The 20148-nt window shown below is 57.8% G+C and overlaps 1 protein-coding gene across 1 annotated transcript; it reads right to left on the reverse strand.

Annotated features, from left to right (window-relative positions):
- Positions 1–1357: 1357 nt before the first annotated feature.
- On the reverse strand, positions 1358–4603 carry LOC100192654 (uncharacterized). The gene is made up of 7 exons (NM_001137866.2): positions 4195–4603; positions 3538–3733; positions 3197–3424; positions 2676–2907; positions 2405–2512; positions 2046–2318; positions 1358–1810 (listed from the first exon to the last, which is right to left on the reverse strand). The coding sequence occupies exons 1-7, from the start codon at positions 4352–4354 to the stop codon at positions 1526–1528; spliced, it is 1482 nt and encodes a 493-aa protein (NP_001131338.2). The 5' UTR covers positions 4355–4603; the 3' UTR covers positions 1358–1525.
- Between the last annotated feature and the right edge of the window lie 15545 nt (positions 4604–20148).

The following is a 20148-nucleotide window of genomic DNA, read 5'->3' on the forward strand; positions in this document are numbered from 1 at the left end:
CCAGAAGGTATATGATGGTACTTGGTAATAGGGCTGGAAACGAGCGGAGCCGAGCCAGACTCGGCTCGGCTCGGAGGTGAAACGGCTCGAGCCTGGCTCGGCTCGTCGGTACACTGAGCTACCAAAATAGGCTCGGATCGGCTCGGGTCCGGCTCACGAGCATGTCTCGTCTGAGATCACACCAGCTGACACAGGTGCACGCGCCGGGCTTTGGGCGGTTGTGGCCTATTCGTATTGGGCCGCTGATATACGTGCACGCGCTGGGCTTGGCTCGCGAGCTTGTGCGAGCTGGCTCGGCTCGCCCGCAGCTCGCGAGCCGGCTCGAGCCTACCTGAGCCACAACGAGCTCGAGCCGGCTCGCCGTGCCGAAGCTTTTTTCCCGACCCTACTTGGTAAGCCATCTAAAATATATGTTTTCAAAACTAAAGTATTCGTAGTTGTTTTAAAGTATTCTAAACTTAGATCTAAATCTTAATTTACAAAAATATAGTATTGTCATGACTAAAATATATTGTGGTTTTTAAAAACTTCGTTTCGTTCAAACAGAGCAGAGTATCCGGGTTCATCACCCAGAGATGTGCCCCAAGACGACAAGTCGACAACCGGCGAATCATGGAGGACGCCCAGAGTCCTCACTGTTCACTCGCGCGAGTCAGAACACTGCCGTCGCGGCATCCCTGCTTCGGGGGTTCCCGCAACCAGCTACGGCCGAGGAGCGCAAGGCCCGCGCGCTTCTGGAGCACGCCTCTGTGGAGCAGATAGAGAGCTCCGCGCGACAACGTGAACCTGGTGCAAGCCAGCGCACGCCTTGGGTTTGTTGAGCGGGGATTAGTGATGCAGATTCTAAATTTTATCCTCTGCAAGTAAAATCCCCTGCAATCCTTGTGAGTTGTGACGAGATTCTAAATTTTATCTTTTGCAAGATAAATCCCCTCCAATCCTTGTGACAGGAGATTAATCGAACAAGCCCAAGTAACCTCCTCGCACCTCAACACCAAACCCTTGCTTGCTTGAGATGGTCGGATGAAATGTTCCGCGTTTAGAGTTTCGCTGGGGTTTGTTGTAGGATATGAAGTTTATCTGGCTCTCCGCTGCATTTGAGCCACTTGGCGCTTGCGCTATCGCGCAGAGACCTGATGGATTCTGGAACAATGCAAGCAGTAGATCACAAGCTTGAGGAGGTTGAGGAGCATGTCCATTTCAGTGCCGTAGATCATCACAATTCACAAGCTTGAGGAGGTTGGCGAACATTGTCAAATCGTACCGAGTGATAAAAGATACTCCTCTGACAGAAAGAAACCAGAAACCTCACGACACATAACATAAAGAAACCAGAGCAGTGACAATCAGAAAATTTAGAATCAGGACTTCTTTTATTAATCTAGAGTTCTCATGAAACCATGCCTTATTCCACTGGCAACAGTCGCAGTACAAGACAGAACACCGCACGGATACCATGTTAATTACAGTGCATACAACAACAGGGATTCTCCAGCAGCCTGTTAATTACGCCGAATCCTTGACCTCAGATCCATATATCAGAGGTGCAGTCCCCACCAGGATATCTCATCTCGTGGGCCAGGGCAGGACCATCAGGCTCGGTGCCAAAATCGACGAAGAAGTTGGGGTTGACAGCCAGGCCTCCTTTCTCGGTGTCGACATCGATCTGCAACATGTGGGAGCCCTTCTTGACAAGATCATCACCGAAAAACTGCTCATCCCATCGGCTGAAAAGTGAGTTTGTCACGTATATCCTCTTGCCATCCAAGCTCAGCTGAATCATCTGTGGCCCACCTCTAAGTCGATGACCCTGATTATAAAGAAACATGCAGTGAGTCAGAGTAATCAAAATTCCATTGTATTTCCATATTGTTTCGTTAGGATTCAAGTGTGCCAGTAGTCTAGCTTAGCAATGCAAAAAAAAAAGGTTTGTAGAAATGGATTGTAGTAACTTCACAATGAACAAACCGTAACCACCACTAAAACCCAAACCGTAATAATTATGAAAATCTTGTATTTTAGAAGGTTTTAAGAGGGGAGATTACCTTGACTTGAGGCACATTGTACTGCTGTTCCTGACCATCATCAGTAACATAGACGACATCACTGCCCTTCTGAAGAAGACCACCAACCCATACTTGTCCAGCCAAGAAAGGCTTTGCGGGATCCTCAATGTTGTACTGCCTAATATCGCCATGAAGCCAATTTACAAAGTAGAGATAACGGTCATCAAGAGAGATGACGAAATCAGTTATCAATCCTGGCATTTCCGGCAGAATCCAGTTGCGGACCTTCAGTGGTTTCACAGAGATAGCAACCTGCAAGCACAGCAATAGGAATGTAAGCAAGTTGGAAAATCAAGCCCATTAAGTGGGAAAGAACTTATCATGTAGCATGAACAAACCTCATGGCTCCACGATCCATCCGCGGTCTTGAAAAATCTCACCATGTTGCTTGTTAAAGCACAGCCAACATAGCCAGTGTCCTTTGATGGATCATGTAAAAACCTCACCTGCAGGGGAAACAAACAAACAGAGAAACATGTCACAACAGGTGGAAGCACCATATATTCCGGTAGCATTTACAAAGAAACCATGATAGCTCAAAGGTAAAAATATATAGACCGATGCCAAATTATTCTTGCAGCAGCTTCAACTTATTTAATATTATATTACCTCAAGGGGAAGGAGTCCAGTGTCACCTAGATCAAGTGTCTGCTTGAGCTCACCGCCAGGCCAGTCGTACACATGCAGGTGCCTTCCATACAGGCCATCCTGGACATGTTGAAGATCGAAACCTGTCCTGAACGCTGCAGGGGCTCCCCATGACGAACTGATCATCGTCTTGTGGCGAGGCTGGTACCAGAAGTCATATCCAAACAAGGGACTGTGACCTGGCTTTTCCCAACTGCATGTAGCAGAAACTTAATAAGTAATAAAGACACTGAGATCATCATAATGAATCTGTCTGTTTTTCACATGTCAAGCAATTTTACCATACATCTGCAGTTAATTTAGAGCACATTACATGAATCACACCCATCATACAAGTCTGGATCGTGTGCTCTTATGTTACTGTGACATGGCAAAGTGTATAACAGCATGATGTGATTCAACAATAACAGGCTATGCTCTGTAATTGGGCATAGTAACATGTTACACTTCAACAGCGATGGGCCTAAACGTTAAGAACTTACCGTCCTTTGACATTAAACTCTGAATCCAACAGCAGGAAGCCATTGCCAGCTGCATTCCCCTCCTTGTCCCCAAGGCAAGAAATCATAATGTCGCCAGACGCAAGGCAATGAGACGTGTGAGGGAACCCAAGCCCAGTATTCTCAGCAATGTCCTCAGACTCAACCACCTTATGCAAGGATGGCGCCCTTGGGTCTGTCGCTGTGTCGACGACATACACACGGCCTGACCTGCAAATAGCCATTGAAGCGGCACCACAGATTCTCAGTCCTGAGTTCAGCAGTCGAGTAAGACAGCTGATATATTCATCTGATCATCTCAATTTATTTGATGCAGTACTCACAGCAAGGAAGGCAGGATCAGGAAGCGGCGCTTGGCCGATGGGTCACCGTGGCAGGAGCTGCAGGAGTTCCAGCCAGAGTGATGCAGCTCGTCGCCGATGTGGGTGACCGGGAGCCTGTGGATCACCTGGGAGTATGTAGGAGAGCTGGGATCCAAATCCACCGTCGCAAGGTAATCCGGCTTGTTAATTCCAGTGCCTGCATAATTCATGTGTAGCCCACTGCACCCATGAATACAAAATTCACAACAAGGCGAACATCTAATCTCTGCAGTGTTCACATGGTTTGTGTGCAGGCGTTCCCCGGAGTAGAAAGTAGAAACCATGTGAACCCCTGTAAAGTCTTAAACTATGGAAACAGAAAGTATCATCTCATCTGTAAACGACATGGAGAAAGGCCTATTTAATCGAGTTCCAAAACCATTGGGGATCCATGCGGGAACAATTCTTGTCCGGTGCAGCCTCGGCTAAATTATATAAAAGGGTCGCTTTCCAATTTCACCCCACCTATCCTGTACTAAATAAACGTTACGAATTGAATTGCTCGCTGATGAGCTCCTGACTAATCATCCAAGATCTACGCGCACGTCCCCATATGTCCGCAGCAGGATCCTCCTGGCTACAGTCCTACAGGCATGGTGAGGCAGAGGAAGCACGCACCGTTGTAGACGCAGGTGACGTAGACGAGCTTCTCCCTGGGGCCCTTCTCCATGGCCTCCAGCGGCGTGGCGTACCCGGGCCCCTTGGCGGCGTGGCAGCACGCTTTTCCGTTGGCCGCTGCCGCCGCCGCCGCCGTCTCCACAGCTGCTGCTCCCGCCATCTTTTCTGCCGGTCGCCTGCCTGAGCCGGTCCGGTGCTGCTGTGCTCTCAGGTCGCGCGCCGCCACCTGCCGTTCCGGCGAGCTAGCTAGCGCTGCGGCGTCAGGGTCACGTACCGCCGCCGGGCCGGGGGGCTGGGGAGGGAAGGGAACGGGGAGATGGAGAAGCAAAGCTGCTCACTCACTCACCCCGACCGCGGACCACCCGAACCGGACAAGAGGGAGAAGACGATACGGCTTGGTGTGGGGGCGTGGCTGCGGCTTCTGCGAGGCGAGCAGGCGGTGGCAGGCCTAATTATAGCGTTCCCGGCTGAGACGTGGAGGCATGAAGTTTGTCGATTGCGCGCCGCGATTCGTGCGGAGGAGGCGGAGCATGCGGACAGGGGAGGTGGGCGTGAACATGGGCCCCACGGCGTGGCGGGAGCGAGGTGTCGTGGTATCTGGACGATAATGCGGGCGGGTGGGATCCAGCCAGCGTCAGCGTGGGCGTGGCCCCGCCTCGGGAGAACCAGGGAGGACGACGCACGCACGGGAAACGGAACGGAGAGCGAAGCCGGCGGGAACGACACGCCGCGCGACGGGACGCCGTGCGCGATGTGCTGGCATAACACAAGTACACAATCCCTCGCGTCGACGGCGTCGTCATCACCTCCGCCTTTCCACTGTCCTGTCCTGGCATAGGTTTCGGCAGCGTCAAAATAAAAACCGACGCCATCTGCTGCACTTGGATGCTTGCTCTCTGACTCGTGACTGTTGGTGCCGCTGTGAAGTTGCGGTGGTTGCTTTATCGACGCACGCAGCGAGCTGATCCTGGATCGGACTATCGAAGAGAGACAGACATGGGATGAGATCCGATGACACCGGATCGAGCAGGATCCGGATTCATCACAGGAGTAAAAAGTTGCCTGCACGCAACGCACGCAGGACGCCGGCGGCGGCACATCCGAGCGGCTAGCTGGCTCGATCCCCCATGGACACTATATACCGTGTGATTGGTTTCCCAGCTCCCAACGCTCAGGCTCCTCACAAGCGTTGACTGCGCCTGCATTTCTGATTGGTTGGCTGCACGGCTGCGCCCGGGCCTGTATGTGAGGGTGCAAACAAATCTATTTTACGCTCCTTGGCCTGCATGGGCTGGGAAATAACTCGCGCCCGTTTCCACTGGTGCAGGCCCGCGTGAGCAAGGCCCTATGGCTGCCGGCAACCAATCAAGAGGTATTTGCATCGCTGCCGCTGACAGAGGGATATGCATGGCACTATGGCAGGTAGGACTAAAATAGTGGTGCAGCTGAGTCTCGCCTCGCGCCCACAGGCATTATCTTCCCATATTGCTTAGCTGACCAGGATCTCAACGGGCTCCCATTATTGCTCTGCTGGAGTATATTTTATTAGCCATGCAAGCAGCGCATCGGAGACGTGCGTGCTTTAGCTTGCCATTATCTTATTAGCTTGCCACGGAGTACGTAGGCACAGGCAGGCAGGCAGCGGTGTGGAATACTGGAATCATTGGATTGCATGAAAATTGTTGAAAGGCTGGATTCTGCAAGAATTGCGCAACAGAAAAAAAAAAAGTCCACCTTGGCTTCTATGTTCTGACTCAACATGGGGGTCGACCTTTCCAGCATCTTGATGATCCACTGCACCATACTTCTCTCCCCTGTCCAGATAGTCACCCGAGAGCACGAAACATTACGGAATTTCCACAAACATCGAAGAGAGCCGATAGATCCAAATGTCATAAAGCTCATGCTTTTTATTAGCACTTTTATTGTTAAGTAACGGTGAGATAACCATTGGGGATATGTGATAAGAACACACGTGACTTGATCCCAAACTCAATCTAACTTCGAGGGACATCTAAAACTCCTTAGCTCAATACAGTTCAATCCAGTGTCGATTGATTACACCAAATCTCAATAGCATAGATATAGGAGTTCAAAACATATGTGGATCTCCGGATTAGGGCTATTACAAACTAGAGAATAGAAAGCTAGATAGCGACTACAATAAGAAAGCCAAATAAAATAAAAGCTCGAGAGATAGCTGCAACAAACAGACCCCATCTCCTATTTATAAAGGGCTATTCTATTTTCCTAAACTACATGTAGATACATGGAGGTTATCCACTTAGTCAGGGGTGAAATGTACTAACTCCTAGGAAAAATGATCTGACGGCCACACGCTCTTCACAAAGTTACTTGCTTTGCCACGACGCACCCTTCGCGATAACGCTACGTGTCGCCTCTGATTCTCGTTGGAACCGCACTTCGGGTTTTGAGGCCCAAATCCAGCCAAAACCAGCGAACTGCACCATAGGGTGGTTTTGAGGCTCAACCATCGAAACCACCGTGGGTATCGCACCTCGTGCGCATCCCCACATCTTGTACACATGTCCCGCCAGTCCATGACCGCGTCGGCGGCACAATCCACTCCTCTATGTCCTCGTGTCTGTCAGCACCTCCAGGTGTCAGCCACTACGTCTAGTCGCTCAGCTTCTCCAGTCCCTCAGTCACGACCCATCACTCGTCCTTCACCGCTCCCGGTCCATCAGCACGAGCCCACATGATCTTCACCTTTGTCGTAGACCACCGTCTCTAGGGCATATTTGGTGTGGCGCCTAAGCCGTCGCCACACCGCGCCACACTTTTCAAGCCGCAGGTGTGGCGGCCGATTTGGCCGCCGCGGGTTAGGCGCGGCCACACCAAACATGCCCCTAGACTGTGCACCACAAATCAATAAACATGGTTGCACAACACACTCACGCCACGATTAGTCCACACGACTCAACCCAAGACACTACTCATTGACAATCAATCATCACAACCTGAATACAAGGGCACATGTCAACCTTGAGTTCGAATATTGTGTTTGGAGACATGTGGCTACTTTATTATGTTTCCAAATGTTGCTAATTTACAACTAACCCAGGAACAAGATGTGTTTACTAGAATATACAACCAAAGTAGTGTAATGCTCGTGCGTTGTGATGACACATATAAATGATGTGTCACATATAAAATGAACTACGACACAAAATCTATCCATAATAAGTACATAAATGATGTGTCATACCACCTCATTGCACAATTGAGTAGTATGTACTGTCTCAAATATGACTGGAATTCCAAGCAAAGTATAGATTGTTGCAAGGGAATGCAACTTTGAATCTGCAAGCATAAGATATGATAATTATTTAATGCAAAGCTAGATGCTATAGATTACGCCAACATTCACATATAACCATGAAACCCACCTCCCTCCTTGATTTAGCATATTATGGCACCAATGAAGTTCTAGGACATGCCAAGCATAATTCCTGCAATTTTATATGAACACAAATAAAAAACATGAACAATCACTGCTATCCACCTTTCAAATACACCATATCTAGTAGACATGTGTCGGGGACCATAATTAGGGGTACCCTCAAGGCTCCTAATTCTCAGCTGGTAACCCCCATCAGCATAAAGCTGCAAAGGCCTGATGGGTGCGACTAAGTCAGGGATCAGTCCATTCGAGCGACTCGATCACGCCTCGCCCGAGCCTAGCCTCGGTCAAGGGCAGCCGACCCCGGAGGATTTCCGTCTCGCCCGAGGCCCCCCTCCAACGGCGAATATATTTCCGGCTCGCCCGAGGCCCTGCCTTCGCTAAGAAGCAACCCTGACCAAATCGCCGCACCAACCGACCAAATCGCAGGAGCATTTAATGCAAAGGTGGCCTGACACCTTTATCCTGACGCGCGCGCCCTAGCCGGCAGAGCCGAAGTGACCACCGTCACTTCGCCGCTCCACTGACCGGCCTGACAGAAGGACAGCACCGCCTGCGCCACTCCGACTGCGGTGCCACTTGACAGAGTGAGACTGACAGGCAGTCAGGCCCGGCCGAAGGCACCATAGGAAGCTCCGCTTCGCCCGACCCAGGGCTCGGACTCGGGCTAAGTCCCGGAAGACGGCGAACTCCGCTCCGCCCGACCCAGGGCTCGGACTCGGGCTATGCCCCGGAAGACGGTGAACTCCGCTCCGCCCGACCCAGGGCTCGGACTCGGGCTAAGTCCCGGAAGACGGCGAACTCCGCTCCGCCCGACCCAGGGCTCGGACTCGGGCTAAGTCCCGGAAGACGGCGAACTCCGCTCCGCCCGACCCAGGGCTCGGACTCCGCCCTGGCCTCAGCCGACGGCCTCCGCCTCGCCCGACCCAGGGGCTCGGACTCGACCTCGGCCACGGAAGACAGACTCGACCTCGGCTTCGGAGGAGCTTCCACATCGCCCAACCTAGGGCGCAGACCAGCCACGTCGACAGGAGGCGCCATCATCGCCCTACCTCGAGCTGACTCGGGCCGCAGGAAACAAGACCAGCGTCCCATCTGGCTCGCTCCGCCTGATAGGCAATGATGGCGCCCCCCATACTCTGTGACGACGGCGGCTCTCGGCCCCCTTACGGAAGCAGGAGGACGTCAGCAAGGACTCAACCGCTCCGACAGCTGTCCCTCCGCCAGGCTCCATCGCTCCTCCGACGGCCACGACATCACACCAGCTGGGTGCCAAAATCTCTCCGGCTGCCACAACGGCATGTACTTAGGGCGCTAGCTCTCCTCCGCTAGACACGTAGCACTCTGCTACACCCCCCATTGTACACCTGGATCCCCTCCTTACGCCTATAAAAGGAAGGACCAGGGCCCTCTTAGAGAGGGTTGGCCGCGCGGGGACGAGGACGAGACAGGCGCTCGCTTGGGGCCGCTCGCTCCCTCTCCCGCGTGGACGCTTGTAACCCCCTACTGCAAGCGCACCCGACCTGGGCGCGGGACGAACACGAAGGCCGCGGGATTCCCACCTCTCTCACGCCGGTCTCCGGCCGCCTCGCTCTCCCCCCTTCGCGCTCGCCCTCGCGCTCGACCCATCTGGGCTGGGGCACGCGGCGACATTCACTCGTCGGCCCAGGGACCCCCCGGTCTCGAAACGCCGACAGTTGGCGCGCCAGGTAGGGGCCTGCTGCGTGTTGACGAACAGCTTCCCGTCAAGCTCCAGATGGGCAGTCTCCAGCAACCTCTCCAACCCGGGACGGTGCTCCGTTTCGGGAGTCTTGAGTTCATGTCCCTCGACGGCAGCTACGACATGATACTCCTTCCACCGCCGCGCGACAACGACAATGGCGGCCGACAGCCCGCCCGCCGGCGGCGGAATCGACGACGTCTTCCCCGCGTGGTGGAAGAACAACCTTCGAGCTCATCCTGCCCTTTCCCCCGCCGACGGAGGGGAAGGCAGGGCGACCAAGGCCAAGCAGGAGGCAGCGCCTCGTCGACTGTCGAGCGAGTCGACAGTCCCGGCACCCCAACGAGGGGCGCACCGGGTATCAACTTCGCGCTTGAGACGAAGACGAGCGTCGTCTCCCCGCGACACGCCAATCCCGAGCAAGCGGACGACGCCAGCGCGCTCGCGGAGAGCTTGCTGGATGTCACCCTCGTACCTGAGACGACGGTGCAGTCAGTCCCCGACGTGACTTTATCGCTGCTCGTCGACCAAGAGGTACCGACCGATTCCCATCCCACATCATTTGGATTCAGCCTCAACCCGCCTATGGACCGTGCTTTGGCGGGCGCTCTCGTAGAGGCAAGTCCAAACCCTCTGGGGTTTCGCATGCGGTCGCCTTGGGACCGGCTGACGGACGTCTCGACCTACGGGCCCTCTGGGTCCGAGGAAGACAACGAGCCCAGCATCTGTTGGGATTTCTCTGGACTTGGCAACCCCAGTGCCATGCGGGACTTCATGACCACATGTGACTACTACCTCTCCGACTGTTCCGACGGTAGCCGCAGCCTCGGCGACGAGGGCTGCGGCCCAAGCCGCGAATGTTTCCACGTCGATCTAGGGGGTCCCTCCGAAGGCAATCATCTCGGCATGCCGGAGGACGATGACCTCCCTAGGCCGGCGCCCCGCGTTGACATCCCACGGGAGCTAGCTGTGGTCCCCGTTCAGGCGGGGGGCCATGACCCACAGCTCGAGCAAATCCGCGGGGTGCAGGCCAGGCTCGACGAGGGAGCAGGAGCGCTTGAGCCGATCCGACGGGACGTCGGGCAGGCATGGGCGGGCCAACCTCCGGCCGGAGAAATACGTCATCCGCCCCAGGGTTTCCAGCACCGCGTCGCCAACGACGTCAGGGACAGGCCGCCACCCGCATCTAGTGGGGTCGGCCAGAACCTGGCTGCAGCAGCGATGCTTCTCCGCGCGATGCCGGAGCCATCAACCACCGAGGGTCGGCGAATCCAGGGGGAACTCAAGAATCTCCTGGAAGGCGCCGCGGTCCGACGGGCCGAGAGCTCTGCCTCCCGAAGGCAGGGATACCCCTCGGAACCTCATGCCGTGACTTCCCGATTCATGCGGGAAGCCTCGGTCTACACCGGACGCACGCGCAACACCGCGCCTGCGGCCCCGGACCGCCTCGGCAACGAGCACCATCACCGCAACCGTCGGGCCCACCTCGACGAGAGGGTGCGCCGAGGCTACCACCCCAGACGTGGGGGACGCTACGACAGCGGGGAGGATCGGAGTCCCTCGCCCGAACCGCCCGGTCCGCAGGCCTTCAGCCGGGCCATCCGACGGGCACCGTTCCCGACCCGGTTCCGACCCCCGACTACTATCACAAAGTACTCGGGGGAGACGAGACCGGAACTGTGGCTCGCGGACTACCGTCTGGCCTGCCAACTGGGTGGAACGGACGATGATAACCTCATCATCCGCAACCTCCCCCTGTTCCTCTCCGACACCGCTCGCGCCTGGTTGGAGCACCTGCCTCCGGGGCAGATCTCCAACTGGGACGACCTAGTTCAAGCCTTCGCCGGCAATTTCCAGGGCACGTACGTGCGCCCCGGGAATTCCTGGGATCTCCGAAGCTGCCGGCAGCAGCCGGGAGAGTCCCTCCGGGACTACATCCGGCGATTCTCGAAGCAGCGCACCGAGCTGCCCAACATCACCGACTCGGATGTCATCGGCGCGTTCCTCGCCGGCACCACCTGCCGCGACCTAGTGAGCAAGTTGGGTCGCAAGACCCCCACCAGGGCGAGCGAGCTGATGGACATCGCCACCAAGTTCGCCTCCGGCTAGGAGGCGGTCGAGGCCATCTTCTGAAAGGACAAGCAGCCCCAGGGCTGCCCATCGGAAGATGCTCCCGAGGCGTCAACTCAGCGCGGTGCCAAGAAGAAAGGCAAGAAGAAGCCGCAAGCGAAACGCGACGCCGCCGACGCGGACCTTGTCGCTGCCGCCGAGTATAAGAACCCTCGGAAACCCCCCGGAGGTGCCAACCTCTTCGACAAGATGTTCAAGGAGTCGTGCCCCTATCACCAGGGGCCCGTCAAGCACACCCTTCAGGAGTGCGTCATGCTTCGGCGCCACTTCCACAGGGCCGGGCCACCCACAGAGGGTGGCAGGGCCCGCGACGACGACAAGAAGGAAGATCACCAAGCAGGAGAGTTCCCCGAGGTCCGTGACTGCTTCATGATCTACGGTGGGCAAGCGGTGAATGCCTCGGCTCGGCACCGCAAGCAAGAGCGCCGGGAGGTCTGCGCGGTGAAGGTGGCGGCGCCAGTCTACCTAGACTGGTCCGACAAGCCCATCACCTTCGACCAAGCCGACCACCCCGACCATGTGCTGAGCCCGGGGAAATACCCGCTCGTCGTCGACCCCGTCATCGGCGACGTCAGGCTCACCAAGGTCCTCGTGGACGGAGGCAGCAGCCTCAACATCATCTACGTCGAGACCCTCGGGCTCCTGCGTGTCGATCTGTCCTCCGTCCGAGCAGGCGCTGCGCCCTTCCATGGGATCATTCCTGGGAGGCGCGTCCAGCCCCTCGGACAACTCGACCTCCCCGTCTGCTTCGGAACGCCCTCAAACTTCCGAAGGGAAACCCTGACGTTCGAGGTGGTCGGGTTCCGAGGAACCTACCACGCGGTACTGGGAAGGCCATGCTACGCGAAGTTCGTGGCTGTCCCCAACTACACCTACCTGAAGCTCAAGATGCCGGGCCCCAACGGGGTCATCACCGTCGGCCCCACGTACAAGCACGCGTTCGAATGCGACGTGGAGTGCGTGGAGTACGCTGAGGCCCTCGCCGAGTCCGAGGCCCTCATCGCCGACCTGGAAAGCCTCTCCAAGGAGGTGCCAGACGTGAAACGTCATGCCGGCAACTTCGAGCCAGTGGAGATGGTTAAGGCCGTCCCCCTCGACCCCAGCGGCGACGCCTCCAAGCAGATCCGGATCGGCTCCGGGCTCGATCCCAAATAGGAAGCAGTGCTCGTCGACTTCCTCCGCGCGAACGCCGACGTCTTCGCGTGGAGTCCCTCGGACATGCCCGGCATACCGAGGGATGTCGCCGAGCACTCGCTGGATATTCGGGCCGGAGCCCGACCCGTCAAGCAGCCTCTGCGTCGATTCGACGAGGAGAAGCGCAGAGCGATAGGCGAGGAGATCCACAAGCTAATGGCGGCAGGGTTCATCAAAGAGGTATTCCATCCCGAATGGCTTGCCAACCCTGTGCTTGTGAGAAAGAAAGGGGGGAAATGGCGGATGTGTGTAGACTACACTGGTCTCAACAAAGCATGTCCGAAGGTTCCCTACCCTCTGCCTCGCATCGATCAAATCGTGGATTCCACTGCTGGGAGCGAAACCCTGTCTTTCCTCGATGCCTACTCAGGGTATCATCAAATCAGGATGAAAGAGTCCGACCAGCTCGCGACTTCTTTAATCACGCCCTTCGGCATGTACTGCTATGTCACCATGCCGTTTGGCTTGAGGAATGCGGGCGAGACGTACCAGCGGTGCATGAACCATGTGTTCGGCGAACACATCGGTCGCACGGTCGAGGCCTACGTCGATGACATCGTAGTCAAGACGAGGAAAGCTTCCGACCTCCTTTCCGACCTTGAAGTGACATTCCGATGCCTCAAGGCGAAAGGCATCAAGCTCAATCCCGAGAAGTGTGTCTTCGGGGTGCCCCGAGGCATGCTCTTGGGGTTCATCGTCTCCGAGCGGGGCATCGAAGCCAACCCGGAGAAGATCGCAGCCATCACCAGCATGGGGCCCATCAAGGACTTGAAAGGCGTACAAAGGGTCATGGGATGTCTCGCGGCTCTGAGCCGTTTCATCTCACGCCTCGGCGAAAGAGGTCTACCTCTGTACCGCCTCTTAAGGAAGGCCGAGTGCTTCACTTGGACCCCCGAGGCCGAGGAAGCTCTCGGGAACTTGAAGGCGCTCCTCACAAAGGCGCCCATCTTGGTGCCTCCGGCTGCCGGAGAAGCCCTCTTGGTCTACGTCGCCGCGACCACTCAGGTGGTTAGCACCGCGATTGTGGTCGAGAGGCAAGAAGAGGGGCATGCATTGCCCGTTCAGAGGCCAGTTTACTTCGTCAGCGAGGTACTGTCCGAAACCAAGGTCCGCTACCCACAAGTTCAGAAGCTGCTGTATGCGGTGATCCTGACACGGCGGAAGTTGCGACACTACTTCGAGTCTCATCCGGTAACTGTGGTGTCATCCTTCCCCCTGGGGGAGATCATCCAGTGCCGAGAGGCCTCGGGTAGGATTGCAAAGTGGGCGGTGGAAATCATGAGCGAGACAATCTCGTTCGCCCCTCGGAAGGCCATCAAGTCCCAGGTTTTGGTGGACTTCGTGGCCGAATGGGTCGACACCCAATTACCGACGGCTCCGATCCAACCGGAGCTCTGGACCATGTTTTTCGATGGGTCGTTGATGAAGACGGGGGTCGGCGCAGGCCTGCTCTTCATCTCGCCCCTCGGGAAACACCTACGCTATGTGCTACGCCTCCATTTCCCGGCGTCCAACAATGTGGCTGAGTACGAGGCTCTGGTCAACGGGTTGCGGATCGCCATCGAGCTAGGGGTCCGGCGCCTGGACGCCCGCGGTGACTCGCAGCTCATCATCGACCAAGTCATGAAGAACTCCCACTGCCGCGACCCGAAGATGGAGGCCTACTACGATGAGGTTCGGCGCTTGGAGGACAAGTTCTACGGGCTCGAGCTCAACCACATCGCTCGGCGCTACAACGAGACTGCGGACGAGCTAGCTAAAATAGCCTCGGGGCGAACAACGGTTCCCCCGGACGTCTTCTCACGGGATCTGCATCAACCCTCCGTCAAGATCGACGACACACCCGAGCCTGCGGCGCCCTCGGCCCAGTTCGAGGCACCCTCAGCTCAGCCCGAGGCGTCCTCGGTTCAGCCCGAGGTACCCTCGGCCCCCGAGGGTGAGGCGCTGCGCAAGCGGGGCCACACCTGATCGAAACTGGCAGGCCCCGTACCTGCAATATCTCCACCAAGGAGAGCTACCCCTCGACCGAGCCGAGGCTCGGCGGGTGGCGCGGCGCGCCAAGTCGTTCGTCTTGCTGGGCGATGAGAAGGAGCTCTACCACCGCAGCTCCTCAGGCATCCTCCAGCGATGCATCTCCATCACCGAAGGTCAGGAACTCCTGCGAGAGATACACTCGGGGGCTTGCGGCCATCACGCAGCGCCTCGAGCCCTTGTCGGGAATGCTTTCCGACAAGGCTTCTACTGGCCGACAGCGGTGGCCGACGCCACTAGAATTGTCCGCACCTGCGAAGGGTGTCAATTTTATGCGAAGCAGACCCACCTGCCTGCTCAGGCTCTGCAGACGATACCCATCACCTGGCCCTTTGCTGTGTGGGGTCTGGACCTCGTCGGCCCCTTGCAGAAGGCGCCCGGGGGCTACACGCACCTGCTGGTCGCCATCGACAAATTCTCCAAGTGGATCGAGGTCCGACCTCTGAACAGCATCAGGTCCGGGCAGGCGGTGGCGTTCTTCACCAACATCATCCATCGCTTCGGGGTCCCAAACTCCATCATCACCGACAACGGCACCCAGTTCACCGGCAGAAAGTTCTTGGACTTCTGCGAGGATCACCACATCCGGGTGGACTGGGCCGCCGTGGCTCATCCCATGTCAAATGGGCAAGTAGAGCGTGCCAACGGCATGATTCTACAAGGGCTCAAGCCTCGGATCTACAACGACCTCAACAAGTTCGGCAAGCGATGGATGAAGGAACTCCCCTCGGTGGTTTGGAGCCTGCGGACAATGTCGAGCCAAGCCACGGGTTTCACGCCGTTCTTCCTAGTCTACGGGGCCGAGGCCGTCTTGCCCACAGACCTAGAATATGGCTCCCCGAGGACGAGGGCCTACAGCGATCAAAGCAACCAAGCTAGCCGAGAAGACTCGCTGGACCTGCTGGAGGAGGCTCAGGACAAGGCCTTGCTACACTCGGCGAGGTACCAGCAGTCCCTGCGATGCTACCACGCCCGAGGGGTCCGGTCCCGAGACCTCCAGGTGGGCGACCTGGTGCTTCGGCTGCGACAAGACGCCCGAGGGAGGCACAAGCTCACGCCCCCCTGGGAGGGACCGTTCGTCATCGCCAAGGTTCTGAAACCCGGAACGTACAAGCTGGCCAACAGTCAAGGCGAGGTCTACGGCAGCGCTTGGAACATCCAACAGCTACGTCGCTTCTACCCTTAAGATGTTTTCAAGTTGTTCATATACCTCGCACCCATGCAAAGTTTAGTCATCAAGGAAGGGTCGGCCTCGCCTCGGCAAAGCCCGACCCTCCCTCGGGGGCTAAAAGGGGGGGAACCCCCTCTGCGTTGAAATTTTCCTCGAAAAAAGATCTCTTCTGCCAGAATATCTTTCGTGCCTTTTGACTACTTCGAAAAGTGGATCCTGAAAACGACGGAGTACACGTAAGCAGCCAAGGCTGACCGAGCCGAGGGACTCCTACGCCTCTGGGATACGGATACCTCACTCATCACCTTCTGCGATAAGTAACTCACGTTCGGATAAGTGATTCCGCGGACCGAACAAGTCTTCACGTTCGGAAGTTCTTCTGCCGAAGCGATCCTCCGAGCTTTCTCGACTGAGTCGGTGACAGAGCCTCATGGACGGGTAAAGGTGCGCGTAAGCGGCAAGGCCGACCGAGCCGAGGGACTCCTACGCCTCCGGGATACGGATACCTCACTCATCACCTTCCGCGAGAAGCAACTCTCGCTCGCACAAACATCCCAGTTACCGACAAAAAAGTCCAGATACTCGTAACAAGAGGAAAAGAGACGCAGCTTTACAACACAGCGAGGGTGTGTTCTGGCCTCGGTGGCCGCAGGAGACACACGCTACAAGACAATCCGATCCTGCAGGCTCGGGTCTTGACGCTGGAAGGGGGCAGCAGCACCCTCGGCATCGACGACACCTTCGGCGAGGTCCGACCTAGCCTCGGACGGCGACGCGGTCCATGGATCTCCGCTCTAAAGGACGACGTCATCACCACGCCCGGGCAATCGCTGCCAGGGTCTTCTCCGGGAATCCGGCTCGAGCAGGCGGCTCGGTCGGTCGCCCCGGGGCCTCGGCCAGCCGTCCTCCGAGGGCGCCAGCCCGACCCGAGGCTTCAGCTGGTCAACTCCGGCGTCGGTCCCGCTAACGGACGACCCGGCTAGGCTCCGGCCAACCAGGTTTCCTTTTCGAGCCGACTCTGCCCCTGTTCATGCTGATATCGCTGCCCCTGGCCTCGGCTCATCAAAGAGCGGCCAAGGGGTCCCTTTAACTAAGCTAGAGAAGCCTCAGACAACAAGGCCGACCGAGCCGAGGGACTCCTACGCCTCCGGGATACGGATACCTCACTTGTCACCTTGACACGGGGCGACTCACGCTTGGTGAAGCGGTTCAGACAACCAACAGGCGAGTCTTGGTGCTCGAAAATGAGGAAAAAAAACACGGCTCCGTGCCAAAATTACATACATGTTCAGGCCTCGACAGCCACAATGAACAAAAACACTGGCATTCAAAGTGCCATTACAAACGGAACTCCGGTTCCCCCTCCGCAGGTACGAACAACCCCACTCGATGGGGGAGGGCCTGCGGAGCAACAGAAGACTGACGGGCGGCTCGCCGCCGCCCTCTCTGACGGCAACAACAACGACCCCCGCTCCGGGTGGCCGAACTGCAGCATCGCAGGCCTCAGGGTGGGTGCTGCTGCAATCTTGCCCTCGCCCACGTCGGCGCTCGAGGGGCGAGGACAAGTACAAAGAGCCGGAGGCCCGAAGCGCGGATGGTGGCGGTGGTCCCGTCGGCGACAGGGACTTCTCGAGCCGCCTCCACCTTGGCACCGACGACAGGGGCCGTCAGCCCCCCAGCAGATCCCCACTCAGATCCTCCCGGACGAGTGGGGGCACCGACCTCCGCGCGGAGGCGCCATACCGGTGCAAAGGCAGGACCGCCCCAGAACACGAACGCCGCTCTAGCAGCGCGCGACATCTTGGGCGGTCCTCCCGTGCACACGGCGCGGCAGCCGCCTTCCGGCAGGAGGGGCCGCCGGGAGCCAAGCCGACGAGCTCGACACGCTGGGGCTGACGACGCCCGCCGTTGACCAGCCCCGCGTTGTCGAAGTCCGGCCCGCCCGCAGGGCCAGCGAGCGCCCTCTCCCTCGAGCACCGCAGGAGAGGGTGACCCACGAACCTGCGCGGGAGGTAGAGCTCCGGCTCAGCCCGGCCTCCACCCCAGCGAGGATGATGAACATCCTTGAAGCTGAGGGTGGGACCAAGATCGCAGCCCGGCTTGCTTCTCCCCACCCAGGGGCTAGTAGTCGCCGTCTTGGGTGACTGCCGGCGGGGGGGGGGGGGGGGGGGTACAGCCGGGCTAGCTGATGAAAATCCTTGAAGTCGAACGATGGCTGAAAGGTACCAACTCCCACGGAGTTGCGCTCCTCCGGTGATGAGGCGGAAAGACGGTGGGTATCCCCCATCCGGGGGCTTGGAAGGTGGAAAGACACGATGCATAAGGGAGCGCGAAGACATGGTCGCCTTCCAAGGGGGTCGCCCTCCTTTTAAAGGCGACTATCCCTACTTGCGTCCCCAGCCGTCACGGGCTGAGTCTTCTCCAACACGCTCCAAGGCCCTCCCCTGCGGCGCGGGGGCTGGGTCCCACATGTCATGCAAGTCGGCTCAGAGCAGAAGAAGCCAAACCGTCGTGCGCGGTGTGCACAACCGCCCAGCGGTTACAAGTGACCCTCCACTTTTGCCCAGACCAACGGGCGAAAGGGGCGGGCGGCCATGCAGGCAGCATGCAACCGCGCCAAGTGGGCGCACTTGTCCGACTCCCAACACGCCCAGCATGGAGGCCTAGGCCCACGTGTCATGCAACCGGCGCGCCGAACGCTTCGTGCATGCAACCGCACCGCCACTTGCGCCACCACCACGCCTCCTCGATTGAGGAACCAATACCGCGACTCGAGGCGACCCAGTGCACGACCTAGCAGCGCCAGCCTGGCGTGGCGGTCAGTGCGGCCAAAAATGGGCCGGCAGTAATGGCGGTGGCAGGCGGGCGGGAGCAGCGGTCACGTCGTCAGCCAAACTCATGTCCCATCCGGGGGCAGCGAGAGAACCCTCTCTCACGGCGTAAAGACAACGCGCCCGTGTTCCGTTCCTCGAACGGCTCGCGCACGCGCAACGGCCGCCTTGCAAACCACTCGCCCCGTCGCATTAACTCCGCGGCGGGACAGGCGGCGCCTCTGGCAGGAGAAACAGGCAACGCTTTGCCTTCGCCGTAATAACCGCGCCAAAAAAGGTACGCCGCGTCGTTCGATTTCGTATCCTTTTTCTTTTTTCCTCTTTCTCTCTCTTGCAACAGGGACCGGGAAAGGGGGATACCTCGAAAAGGATCCTTCCCTATGAAGGAACCAGGCTCCGAGCCACCCTACTGATCAGAGGTTCGAAGGCTGGCCCCCCGAAAGGGTTCGACAGCCGCCTCACATCGCGTGGGCCCTACACCCACTACTGGTCAGAGGTTCGAAGGTCGGCCCCTCGGAAGGGTTCCACGGCCGCCTCAGGCTACTCGGGCTCCACGCCCATTACTGATCAGGGGTTCGAAGGCTGGCCCCCGAAGGGTTCACAGCTGCCTCAGACGCCGAGCGAGGGATGACCATGGGTACGTTCGATACATAACCAAGGCTCGGGCTGCGCTCCCGAGGTACCCTAGGACATTTCCGAGACCAGCGGGAGCGATCTTATAACGGAATCCCATCAGAGGGAGGCATCGAGCCCTCGAACCCCGTCGCCAGGGGACCGGGTCCGGCAGATCACCCGCAGGTACTTTTGGGCGTGCCTCTGGGCCCCTAGCCGACCCCTAACGAACGGGGCACGGACGTCCACTCGGATTACCCGCTTGCAGCTCACCGGAGACACCATGTTCGGCGCCCATCGAGGGCAACATGGCGCTTTCCCCCCTCCTCCTTGCGGAAAGGCGACGCAGGGGCGTATGAAAAAAGCCGAGTCTGTCCCTGATCGCCCTCTCGCCCTGTGCAGAGGCTCGGGGGCTGCTCTCGCAAACCCGGCTCCGGCCGAACCGTTGACAGCGTCAACATACCAGCCTGAGAACTTGGGACCCGACCGTACACCCGGGCTACGGCCAGCTCGCATGAGGGAACAACCAGACCAACCGAAGCATTACGCAAGGCATTAAGACCTCGAAGGAGTAAAACCACTCCTCCGAGGCCTCGGGGGCTACACCCGGCGGGTGCGCTCGCGCGCACCCACCGGAATAAAATGCAACCGAGAAAGGCTGGTCCCCTTGCAAAAAAGTGCGACGAAAGCCTCCAAGCGAGTGCTAACACTCCCTTCGAGGCTTGGGGGCTACTGTCGGGGACCATAATTAGGGGTACCCTCAAGGCTCCTAATTCTCAGCTGGTAACCCCCATCAGCATAAAGCTGCAAAGGCCTGATGGGTGCGACTAAGTCAGGGATC

This window comes from Zea mays, chromosome 3 (genome assembly GCF_902167145.1).
Source record: "Zea mays cultivar B73 chromosome 3, Zm-B73-REFERENCE-NAM-5.0, whole genome shotgun sequence".
Lineage (NCBI taxonomy): Eukaryota > Viridiplantae > Streptophyta > Magnoliopsida > Poales > Poaceae > Zea > Zea mays.